At 36.7% G+C, this 12,383-nt stretch overlaps 3 protein-coding genes and 1 non-coding gene across 4 annotated transcripts; 2 read left to right on the forward strand and 2 right to left on the reverse strand.

Moving 5' to 3' along the window:
* Positions 1–592: 592 nt before the first annotated feature.
* Positions 593–2,345, reverse strand: cox7b (cytochrome c oxidase subunit 7B). The gene is made up of 3 exons (XM_008332407.3): positions 2,197–2,345; positions 1,093–1,208; positions 593–803 (listed from the first exon to the last, which is right to left on the reverse strand). Exons 1-3 carry the CDS (start codon positions 2,231–2,233, stop codon positions 729–731), a joined length of 228 nt encoding a protein of 75 aa, XP_008330629.1. The 5' UTR covers positions 2,234–2,345; the 3' UTR covers positions 593–728.
* A 182-nt stretch (positions 2,346–2,527) lies between these two features.
* Positions 2,528–2,638, forward strand: trnal-caa (transfer RNA leucine (anticodon CAA)). Its single transcript has 2 exons — positions 2,528–2,565; positions 2,593–2,638. It is a non-coding gene; the product is annotated as a tRNA-Leu (tRNA).
* A 668-nt stretch (positions 2,639–3,306) lies between these two features.
* Positions 3,307–6,880, reverse strand: pgrmc1 (progesterone receptor membrane component 1). The gene is made up of 3 exons (XM_008332408.2): positions 6,261–6,880; positions 4,722–4,877; positions 3,307–4,287 (listed from the first exon to the last, which is right to left on the reverse strand). The coding sequence occupies exons 1-3, from the start codon at positions 6,547–6,549 to the stop codon at positions 4,193–4,195; spliced, it is 540 nt and encodes a 179-aa protein (XP_008330630.1). The 5' UTR covers positions 6,550–6,880; the 3' UTR covers positions 3,307–4,192.
* A 692-nt stretch (positions 6,881–7,572) lies between these two features.
* On the forward strand, positions 7,573–11,735 carry LOC103394930 (ras-related protein Rab-24). The gene is made up of 9 exons (XM_008332410.3): positions 7,573–7,988; positions 8,526–8,709; positions 8,892–8,960; positions 9,363–9,441; positions 9,994–10,061; positions 10,300–10,399; positions 10,513–10,563; positions 10,712–10,771; positions 10,934–11,735. The coding sequence occupies exons 2-9, from the start codon at positions 8,593–8,595 to the stop codon at positions 10,999–11,001; spliced, it is 612 nt and encodes a 203-aa protein (XP_008330632.1). The 5' UTR covers positions 7,573–7,988; positions 8,526–8,592; the 3' UTR covers positions 11,002–11,735.
* Positions 11,736–12,383: the final 648 nt, after the last annotated feature.

A 12,383-nucleotide genomic window follows, 5' to 3' on the forward strand; every position in this document is an offset into this window, starting at 1 on the left:
CAGCTCCGCGCTGATTGGATTCAGTTGTTAGCCGTCATTTGACGTAGACGACAGTTACAGTGGCGTATGAAATGCCATGACTTTTCACAATACAATTGTTTTCAGCTAACTTTATCTTTTAAAAGAATATAAGATAAGTTCAATGTGAGCATATTGCTTGGTTTTTCATTGTGAATTCAAAATGGTATGACCAACGATTTTCACATTTCAATGATTATTATTTTGAAAGATACACATTCTATAAATGTGTAGCCTTTTCACAATGCTATATGATCTATTAAAATATTTATATGCATTACAAAATCATTTTAGCTTTATCAGACTTTATGCAAATATCCTGAAAAACATTGGAAACACTGGAAATCGTATACATTTTAATTAACTGCTCTCTGCCTCCTTTCACTTTTTTAAAGTAGCCACAACATTTACCAGTAAAATACCTTCTATGTATCATAGTTTTCCATTCATCCATTTACCACATTGTCACAGAATCTGCAGATATGGAAGGACAATTTATTAAAGGAAATTAGATGATTTAATTTAATAGTATACTAAATCAGTCAGATGAGTGTATGTAAAAACATCCAAAAAGGACATTGTAAATTGTTTAATTTATTTGGACAAAAATAACATGTTGGAATTAACACAGTCAGAGAGGGCAGTTGCTAATCTGTACAACCAGAAGTTTTATGGAGCGAGACTTGTTTGTCATGATGACTTTTCAATTGTCACTCTCTCCACTCTTTTGGCATGACCTTCCCAACAGGTGAAAGATTCCAGGTAAGGCCTGTCTGTGTCAGCACCTTTACAAAAACAAAAAACACACAAATTAAACAGGAAACAAATTACTTTTTCTTTTTCAAATATGCTTAAAGTTCACTAAAAATAAAATAATGTTACTATCTAGGGAGGAAGATTTCAGTGAAATATTTAAAGATATATAATATTAAGTACAACAAAGGTGCATATATGGAACCCAATGTAACTGCCAAACCCAAATGTATTACCATATGCTACTAGAAATTCAGCATCACTGTATGTTGCATTCTTAACATTAAGAGATTACCTAATTGATGTTACAGCATTACTTACATATGACCACACAGATGTACAGAAAAGAGCTCCACCAGCCAGCAGCATGTTTCCATATTTGGAGTGGAAGTCCTGGCGGACGGAGGATGCATGCCTCACCTGGCGCACTGCCTGGCCTGGTTGATAGGAAATACAGCGTATGCATCAAAATTACACAAAGAAATAAAATTATCTGTTGTGGATATTTGTCTTTCTGTGCTGACCTGTGATGGCCTGGCCAACCATCCAGGGTGTACCCAGCCCTCATCTGATGACTGCTGGGCACCCAACTATGGCTTCAGCTTACCACCTTAATTATTACTATGTAGCATATATTAAGAGATCCATAAGTCAAAGGCAATGCTACTTTTATTTAGTCTAAATGGTTACACCTAACAGCACAGCATTAGCGTCTGGTGCTGTTGCGTATTGACGATTCAAGAGCACTGTATTTAAGGCATACTGTTACCTGATTTAACCCTGGTTTAGAATGAATCAGTAAATAGACAATACAGACAGCAAATACATATCACTGGGATATAAATTAATGATGATATGAGTGATGTGTAAGATGTGACGAAACTAAACTTGAAATTGGACAAAGAAGCACCGTTTGCGTTACATTTAAAAAAAATCAAAAGGCAATTTCTAGTCTGTTGCCAGAACTATGAAAATGTTATAAAAGGGCTCGCCCTTGTTTGTCCTCTCACTGCTCCACTTTTACATTTTAAAAGGGCTCGCCCAAATTTTTCAGTAATGTCAATATACCGAGAATAACACCAAGGTCTGGTCAAAACAGCCCAACAATCAATTGCGTTTCCAATATGATTATTTTTCCGTCTATGGCGTCACGCGAAGGAAGCCTCACTAGAACATCAAACGATTAATTGAACCTCAGATGATTAAGAGTCTATAAGCTAACGACGCTAAATAAAACATTATTAAAAAAAGAGTAATTCAACACACTAAAATGCATTGCTAGGCGCTAAAGCTAGCATAGCTTTACGAACTGTTAGCACGCTGCGGTCACCGTGCAGACGAGCCGCAAAAATAAGTGAAGTAAACATATAAATCCTTATTCTCAATAAACGAAGCTACATTCATATATTATTTTAGACTACTTACTTGTTACGTTGACTGCAGCTTTCGTAAAGCGGTACATGGTGAGCCGACTGGTACCTTCGGTTACCCTTGAAAGACGGAAATGTTATGGCCGCCGCACGTACACAGAGCGGAAGTTGAAATCTCGATTAAGAGCATGCGTAGAAACTATCTGCAGTGACGTTGTTTTAAAGGGTAACAAAGTACACAACTAGCGTTTGGAGGAATAAAAGGAACCAACAATAATTTGTCCATTTACTCACAAATGCATGTTTCACAAAACTATCACATTCACTGATAGTTTGACAAACATGTTATTGTATAAATACATGTATAAAGTCGTGATAGTCAGCGTGTCAGGATGGCCGAGTGGTCTAAGGCGCCAGACTCAAGGATAAGCTCCTTCCGCTTAAACGGGTATTCTGGTCTCCGAATGGAGGCGTGGGTTCGAATCCCACTTCTGACACATTATTTTCGTTGACTTTTTACTTCATGGTACGAGGTAATATACTACCGTGTAATGCGGTGAATCCAATCAAGTGTCTGACATTGTAATACTCTTGATTGGATTTTCGGTGCATCTCTAGTTATAGGTATTAGTTTTTTTTTTGCAATGAAAACTCAAAATTTTAGGATATAGATATAGCGCACGTAACAATTTATGTTTAAACAAGGTCAACATATTTTTACACAAATTAATATTTTGTTTATTCACCTAAGTAAAATGCAAAAATACATATTTATTGTTAGTATGCTTCTGGTTTTTCATTACTTTCTAACTTACAACAAAAAAATACTAGTCTTATATTATTTGTCATCTTAAAAGAAAAAAATCTTGATGAAAAGTAACAGAAAACTAATTTAAGAAACTGAATGATTATAATTGGTTTTATAAGTGATTTTTGATGATGTAATGTACTGTGATCAAAATAATACACGACTAAATAATAATAATCATTATTAAGTAAATTATTCTATGTATGTAGTTTAACATTTCTGAATTAGATACTGTATATTTGTGACTGTGAATTTTGTGTTAACTATTTATTTTGCCCTTAATTTAGAAATTGGTTTTGAAAGATTTGAGGTTTTGAAACAACTGTGAGACTACAATAGTACAATTTAAACAGAATAAATATTTAGTTTTCCCCTTTATTGAATAAAATGTCAGTTTAACTGTATAACATCACAATGATATTCAGATTGTTGTGTGCACACAGAGAGCTTGCCCTCACTGAACCCGTTTAAACAGAACCAGTTTGCAAGAAAGGCTAATAATATAGAATATCTTCATAGTCTGGAATGATGTTGTGAGGAATAAGTGCTTACTGCGGCATTTACTCTAAAATACCTACCCAAATACAACTGGTATTTAAAACCAGGCAGTGCTGGATTTGTGTTTATTCCTGTTTTTTTTTTTTTATTGTGTCTAAATCATTGCACATTATTTACAGTTTGACACAGTTATGTTAAAAGATGGCAAGTTGCATATACTGCAATTGAGAACTCCAAACCAGTGAATAATAAGATGTCTATTTAAACTGTCAGAAAATGATCAGACAACATATAAGTGCGCATGGCTGTTCGAATGAGTAAATTAACACATTGGAATGATTATTATTATTATTATTGACCAGAGAATGGTGCATAATTGACCATTTAATCCTATATACACATGACCAATATAGGCATTAAATAGGCAAAAAAAAAATATCAAAGAATATAATATCAGCAGCAACTGTAAGAAAGCCTACACCACAGCTGTGGAGACAATGATTGGAGTATGCTGTACATTCTATACACCTGCATGTGGATATATATGTGAAACACAAATACTCAATAAAGATAAAAAGAATATAAGGGCCACAAAACAAAAGTTTTTGGTGTTAGAAAAGTACAGGAATACAACTTGGATAATAACAGTTCTTCTCATTGATCCTAACAGCAGGTATCTGCATCAAATTACATATAAACTGTAAAGCATCTCTCATGTTCTCCCTCCTGGTCCTGTAGGTAATCTCTAGTCATCCTTTTTGTCCTTTGCTTCCTCATCGTCTGTGTACTCAGTGGGTTCCTCTCCTGGTTTCAGAAGCTTGCCAACATAATCGTACTTGACTGAAACAGACACAGATATTAGTAAATGTACGAGAAGAACAGAAAAAGCAATGTTACAGTGATTACAACAACAAAACTGGAACCATGTAAAACCTGAATACCCTCTTCAAACAATTCCAATATTGTAATATTAAAAACTCTCAGGTATTTCACCTGTTATTAATATTAAGACAGGAAAAAGTGCCTGCTATTAGCAAACAAACACTACTGACTAAAGTGATAGGAAAGAAATGGGACCTAGCATTAAGTTGTGGTATGAGTGCCCTCTGCTGGTAGACAGAGTAATTACTTCATACATCTGAAGTACGCATGCGGAGAAATACATAATAAATAGGTCCAATACAAGGATTTAGGCCTATTAATGTACATTAATGAGGCTTGATATGGAATCAAACAGAAGTAGATGGGATAAAAGTGATGGCTCTGTTACTCACAGTTGAACTGAGCCTCCCACTCAGCCAGACTCTCCTGCTGCATGGAATTCAGATCAGAAAGGTCGTCGTGCTCCTCCTTCAAGGCTTCTTTCTCCAGACAAAAGGTGGCCAGACCTCTGGATGCATCTCTGCCAGCAAACACTCCATATGGTCCCTCTACCACAGAGAGACAGAGAGATAGTCCATGGATAAGATGAATCAAACACAAGGCATTTTTGTGAGATATTAAACTGGAAGAGAAACAACGAAAAGAGCTCTGTTGGTTTTAATATTCAGAAGACTAATACAACAAACTGTATCTTTTAAAAACTCTCATCTTCCTTCCCCTCATGGAAAGTTGAGACAAATTAAAATGTAGGTAAAACAAAATACAAAAAATAAAGACAAATCGTGTGACTTAGTTTCAAATTGTTAGATGTTAACATTAACCATTGTAACGAACATAACTATGTTAACAACACAACCAGATACAAAATCTGGAGGAGGTATGTATAATTTAAATATGATTTTATACCAGTTTTATACCAGTTAATGTTACCATTAACAATGGTTAATGGTAACGTAATTGCACTGTTGACACAGTATTGTGTTACAAAACCACACACCTGCCCTTGTTTGGTTGTATAAACAACCTGCATCGGAACGGTCCTAAGTTTGTGAAAAGTTAACATGTCACGCAGAGTCCTTGTTGGTCGGAGGTTACGCTCATCAGAGGTTATGATCATAAATGAGAATACAATACAGAGGTCTGACTCTGTGCCGTATTCAAGAAATGACTGCAACTAATGACATCGCCTCATTAAAATTGTGTGCTTCTTGACAATTTTTCTTTGAGCTAATCACTAGATCATTTTATTATTTATTGAAAAACGTTGCCGATGTAGCTACTTTTGAAGACTAATACGTCCTGCAACGGGATTAAGACCCGTAAAAATTACCTACAGGCAAATGAGAATTTTGACAGTTTCACTTAATTTCCTTTTTTAAATGTTGTTTTGTATGTTTTTATTTTTTAACAAGAGAGGTGGAAAACATTAAAACTTTCATTGCTTCTTGCAAGTTGTCTGTATAAATGTAGCATTGTTAATGCAATTAGTGTGTTAAAATAGTCATGCCACAACATGTCTTTAGGGGCGATGAATAAATCCACGCAATTTCAAAAATTGTAGTCAATTTTTTAAAGATTTACATGGCAATTTGATATTCGTTTTTCTAATTTTTAGGCTCGGATTTCATGTAATGTTATGTCCATGTCCCTCTTTTCTGTGCTACTGAGTAGCTCATCTGGTTCTATAGAAGATCTCTGTTCTCAAGGCTACAGCAGTCGATCTGTTGTGAAATGAGATCTCAGATACCGAGGAGTGGGAGGCGTGGCGACGTTCGTTTTTGGAGCTGCATGAAATTGCCACAAGCACTATAATGTCGAAATACTAAGACACACAATATTGTATAAGCAATAACACTTGATATACAAAGAAAAACATTAAATGCTAATGTTGCGTGGAGAAAATTGTCAGTCGGAAGGGTTGCAAACGTTACCTGGTCCATAAAACTTCTTCCCCCGCGTCACGTCGAACACTTTACCGTTCACTGCCATGAGTATCCTGGGATTCTCCAGTCCATCGTAAGGCTTTAGTTCTGCCTTGGTGAAGTCTCTCTTTTTCATTCGAGGGAGCGGCTTGTCCGCTTCGTCCAGCTCCGGTTGTTTGTCCCCGCGGAAGATTTTGTAGATTAGGTACAAACAGAGGCTGAGTAGAGTCAGATTGAGAGGAGAAGTAAAGATCTCCTGAAAAATACCAGCAGAAGTTACTTCGCTTTCCTCGGCCATGTTGGCTCTTCTGTGGGTCCGTGCTAAGTGGAAGCACCGGGGTGGAGACTCATAGATCAGGCATTTACTGGAGCCAATCGCCGCTGTGCCTCAGGGCCAACGGTGACTCCAAACTGTTGAAACCAATCAGACTGTGCAAACTGTTGCATCTAATAAAATAGCAGTCGTTACAACAGTAATAAGATCAACTCTAAAATACCTACTAAACCACTAAATTTAGATGCAGTGCACATATGTCGTCAGTCTCAAAATGTTTGAGAAATCTCACGTGCAGCTTTTGATTTGAGCTTTTAAAAAAAAATGTTTTAGAAGATTGCAAGTTCTGATGGCTGAAAATCAGAAAAGGTTAAGATGCAGAGTGCAAAGGTGATGTCTATTGAGTATAACTTGTCTGTGGTATACTAAGGTAAACAACCGTGCAACAATCACAAAGAAGACAGCTATTTACTTAATTAGGGATTATGTATATTTCTATAGTACTTAGCCTCTGTTTAAAATGAGTTATGAATCACTTTTTATATTATAAATAATAACATTAATAAACCGAAAAAAAATAGATAAACTATTTGGTTTGATAAACCCAGGAAATTATATTTATTATTCATATGGAATTGTTTTCTTTACCTCGTAACATTGTCTACTTTTTCTGTTTACTTGATCATTTTCAACTGGACACCTTGATGTAACCTTTACTAAGTTTGTCCTTTTAAAATGTATCTATTACGTTTTTAAATGTATGCTTTGTCAACGAATAGGTAATTGTGATTCTAAGTGACCAACAATCACACTAATGTGATCTTACTAGAAATATTTTCAAGAATTGTTTTAAAACTGATTAAAAGCCCTTTCTGAAAATTTCTTGTTCTAAAATTTTGAAAAGTTTTAAAACATGTTCAGAACAACTATTTTAGGTGTTTTAGTTTATTGTTTTTGCTCTCAAAGTCGTAAATCGCGCTTGTGCTTTTATTAAAAAGAACTATCTTATGTAATTTCCGGTGGTTGTGACATGCATTTGGGACACTTCCGCTTCACTGCAACCGCCTCTCCCGCTCCTGGTTCCACCCAAACAAACAAAGCTCAGTTGGGTATTTTTCTTTCCTTTCATAGCGCTACCAACATCCTCCAGAAGGTGTCCGTACGTTCGCGGCTTTGTGTTTTAAAATAATGAAATTATTCTAAAACCACAAACCATGTTCTCAGGTTCTGTATGACACACTGCTCGGCTGAACAACTTGTGTACAATTTGACAGCCGTGTTGCACAACAGTGTGGCTGAAGCTGCCTGTATCTGTGCACGGGCAAGAGCCGGCTGAGCGGAGCCTGGCAGAAATGACCATGAGCGCTGTAAAACGGGTGTGGTAGCCACGGTTAACGATCCGGATTGATCATCCACAACAAGAGTGTACTGCTGAGACCTGAGGAACACAATAAAACAAAAAGGTGAGATGAACATGTCAAGTAAATGATGCTGAGGTTAGCAATGTTAGCTCTCATTTCGAGATTTCAGTCATGCTGTGCCTTGTGGCTTCTTTAGGCCATGTCGACAATAGCTTCTTAAAATAGTTCTTAATAAACTAGTGTTTCACTTGTGCTTCAACACAGATTCCATTAAACGCAGCGTTTAATCACATATGACCATTATTTGAGAAGCTGACATCATTTTACTTGCAAACAGAGCAGAGACAGAGAAAACTTGATTTAGAGGCATCAGACTCACAAAGGATAATTTCATTTTAAAAATCATACATAATAATAATACAATATACATTAGAGATAGACCTATCTACAAAAAGTAAATTGTATATTATTTAAGATATATTATCTTAAATATTAAGATATTTAAGAGAGAGTTAACTCAATGTTGAGACTATTAACAAGTTAAATTATAATTTCATTTTTCATGTCTAAATTTAAGGCACATACTCACTTATTTCTTATGGCAACACATCTGTTGTGCTCTGTCCTGTTCATTTCCAGAACATCCACCTGCCTGACTGTACCAAGTAAATAAGTGAAATTTTTACTGCTTCCAAACCTGTTTAATATGACTGCGATGCGTGTGGATGCTAAAGTGGTGATGCTGGGAAAGGAGAGTGTGGGGAAGACCAGCCTGGTGGAGAGATATGTTCACCACCGCTTTTTAGTCGGCCCATACCAGAACGTGAGTATTTCACTGTAGTCCAATCTCTCAATGAAAGATATTGTCTATACACAGTTCACTGAGCCCTGGGGTGATTGTGGTTTTAATGTGTGACTGTGATTATGCAGAAAAAGACTGGAGACGCTGTGTTTCTGGTAATTCTATGTCTAATGCTGTTCTTTGCTGTTTTTCCTTCCCTACAGACTATCGGTGCAGCATTTGTTGCCAAACCGATTCAGGTTGGAGAGAAAGTGGTTACGCTGGGGATATGGGTGAGTTAGAGGCTACATGGAGTTAGTTTCCGGTCTACTCAGGAGTGAAAGTGTATTGCCTGTAACAAACCTCACTCAGAGAAAACATTAATAAGGTCTTAACAGGTTCTTGTGGAATTAATATTTTTATTAATAAAAACTGATTTTCATCATTTCTTTTAGCACCTTGTGGACATGTACAAAAAACAAATAAAAATAAAGTTAACCTTAAATTATTTTCATAAACTGGCAGAATATATTGTTACAACTTGATTTCACTTCTGTTTTTACTAAATGATCAGTAATATTTGACTATTGTCAGACTGATCATGTTGATGAATATTTAACATCTGCCTTAACTATTTCCCTATTTTAACACGCATCACTGATCTTTTCTTTTGACTTTTCCCTCTTCTGACACAGGACACAGCTGGATCAGAGAGATATGAAGCCATGAGCAGAATTTATTACAGAGGAGCGCGTGCTGCAGTAGTGTGCTATGGTAAATTGTCACAGCCCCTCATTCTTTAGTGCTGTGGTTTTGTGTTATTACTCTGTAAGAAAAGTCTGAAATCAGAGTGGACCATGTTGAAACCAGGACCAGTTCCTTACTTCTCCTTTTAAATTTGTTTCCTTAGTTATATCACAGGTGGCATGGAATGAATGTGAACAAAGTCAATGTTTGGCCTGCATTACAAAAACACCTGCTCACATGTTGAATGAATCTTTTCATAAACTTCTCTTCTGTTCCAATATGGGGAAGTTTACAGTAATAAAAATAGATACTGGAATTTCCCACTGGATTACTCATGTTGCTAACTTAGCAACTTCTATCCATACACACCAGCTCCCATTAAGCCCCACTCCTATTTACACATGTATTAACTGGTATAAAATCATATTTAAATCTTACATACCTCCTCCAGATTTTGTATCTGGCTGTGTTGTTATCATTCTCATATGTTAAGAAGAGACTGTGACACTGGAGGTCCACACCCACAGTTTGTCACGCTGCTGCTGCCATTGAACACTGATCCAAACTCTTCACTTTCAGATATGACAGACAGCAGCAGCTTCCAGAGAGCTCGGTTCTGGGTAAAAGAGCTGCAAAACTGTGAAGAGGTGAGAAAGGTTTTTTAATATTTTCTGATTACAGTTTTTGGTTTAATGTAAATTTATTGATGATAGAGATGGCTTTAGATTCTTAACATAAACGCTGTGGAAATGGTAGGTGACTGGGTGTATTTAGATTCACCATTAGGTGGTGTTGAATCCAAAGCAGTGTACCTTTTAAAACTTGTTTATGTTCTGATTTAAAATAGTAATTGTAAATTTTGTGTTTTCACATTGCCTTCTCCAGCATTGTAAGATTTACCTGTGTGGCACGAAGAGTGATCTGATCGAAGGAGATCGAAGTTTGCGTCAAATCGACTACCATGATGCTCAGGACTTTGCTGAAGGTAAAAGAGGCTCAAAGGCATTTATTGGTTAGCAATCACTTTAGACTCTGTCTTTAACTGCAGATTTTTATAGGTCAGCCTTCACACACTGTGATTTTTTTTTTCTTACACAGAGATCGGTGCTCAGCATTTTGAGACCTCTAGTAAAACAGGAAAGAATGTGGGTGAGTCAGATCTGAATTCATCTACAGACTTGACTACATTCACGCAGTTCTCTGTCATCACATCTGTACATCTGTCTCTGAGTTGTTTTTAAAGTTCTTATAACAGGTTTTGATGTCTGACTTAACTTTCTGTTCTTGTACTTGTCAGATGAGTTATTCCAGAAAGTTGCTGATGACTACAGCAGTGCAGCCTTTCAGTATATGACAGGTAAGAGGTAATGCTTTTGCTGCTACAATAATTGATTTGACCGGGTTTGCAAAACACATTAAGACTAGGTGAGAGAGTAGAAAAAAAGATGAGTTTTTCAGAATGTCATTTCAGAGATGGAATGACAGGTCACATAATCAACCTTGTCCTGTGTTTGTGCAGAAGAGACTGGTGTGGACCTGGGCCAGAAGAAAGACTCTTATTTCTATAGCTGCTGTCACAACAACTGATGCTGGAGCAACACACACAGGAGTTTGAACTGAGTGCGAGTGTGTCGGACACCTCAGTTTTGGATGTGTTATTCACACCACAGAAGAAGGCAACCAAAAGTTCTCTTTAAACTGAATTTATTGAGATGTGATTATTTATTTTGTGCCATAACGAACAAACGGCTTCAAGACAAGGAAGGAGATTTGCTTTGGCTTCAACAGTTACTGGTGGAGATTTAAATGGAAATGGAAAATCTGCCTCCCCAGATGTGTCATACACTTGATCCCTACCAAATCAGTCACGTGTAATGGTAAGGGAAGAAATGTTGACTGAAAAGGCGAAACATAATCTGTTGAACAAAGTTTTGCACAGAAAACCCCAATGATGCTGTTTTTTTATGTTGGTGAATGTTCATTTGTTTAGTTTAAACAACCTTGTTGTGGAAACATCTTCAATGACGCCTACTGTACAAGAATGGAGTCAAGACCAGGACATGTGTTTTCAACACTGGCTGTTAAAGTGAACGCTAATGTAGTGATAACAAATCAGATTCAGGACAAGGTTGACTTTTACTGGTCTTTATACCACTATGGAAATGACAGGATCATGCATGTGTCCAAAATTAACTCTCCAAAAAAAATTGTAATTGCTGTGCTGGTTTTTAGAAGTGACTCTTTATGACAGGATGTCAATGGGAAAATGCCGCTACTTCTTAATTGATATACAAAATAAATAAACTGAACAGTTTACTGTAGTTGACTCAATCACTGGCATCAGGGTGTCTTTGATACATGTCAATTTTGTGCATAATTCACCGAAATGGGATGCTGTGATTGACATTTGGACAATCCAATAGGACAGGACATTGGTCTTCTTCATATTTGTAACGACAGATTGAAACAGCAATCTACATACTCTCACTACGTATGGTCGATGCTGCAGTCACATACCTGTTTCCCTCAGTCACATGTGGAAGAGTCCACACCTGCCTCACTGATTGTATATGCACTGTCTCGGTGTCTCCAGTTCCTTTCTCCTTCCTGATGTGGAGTAGCAGCAACAGTATCCTGATCTCTGTGCCTCTGACAGGACACTGGGCTCTGGAGCGTCCTTCAGCTCTTCACTCGTTCCAAACTCCTGCTCTTGAAATACTTTCAAATAAGTTAGAAGTGTTTGATTTAGACCTTAAACAACAAATAGATTGTAGTTTCCATTCATCAGTTGACATCCTGATGTACTCGTCACCCTCAGTATACCCTACAGCACTTACTAACGAAGAAGGTCAAGGGTTTTGCTAGTAACATTTGAGTTGGGTTTTTTTTCCTACTCACAGTAACTGATGACCTGGAAAAACAAACTCTGACTTCTCCTGAAAAATAAGAATAAAAGTAAATGAATAAGG

Source organism: Cynoglossus semilaevis, chromosome 19 (genome assembly GCF_000523025.1).
Source record: "Cynoglossus semilaevis isolate Cse_v1.0 chromosome 19, Cse_v1.0, whole genome shotgun sequence".
Taxonomy (NCBI): domain Eukaryota; kingdom Metazoa; phylum Chordata; class Actinopteri; order Pleuronectiformes; family Cynoglossidae; genus Cynoglossus; species Cynoglossus semilaevis.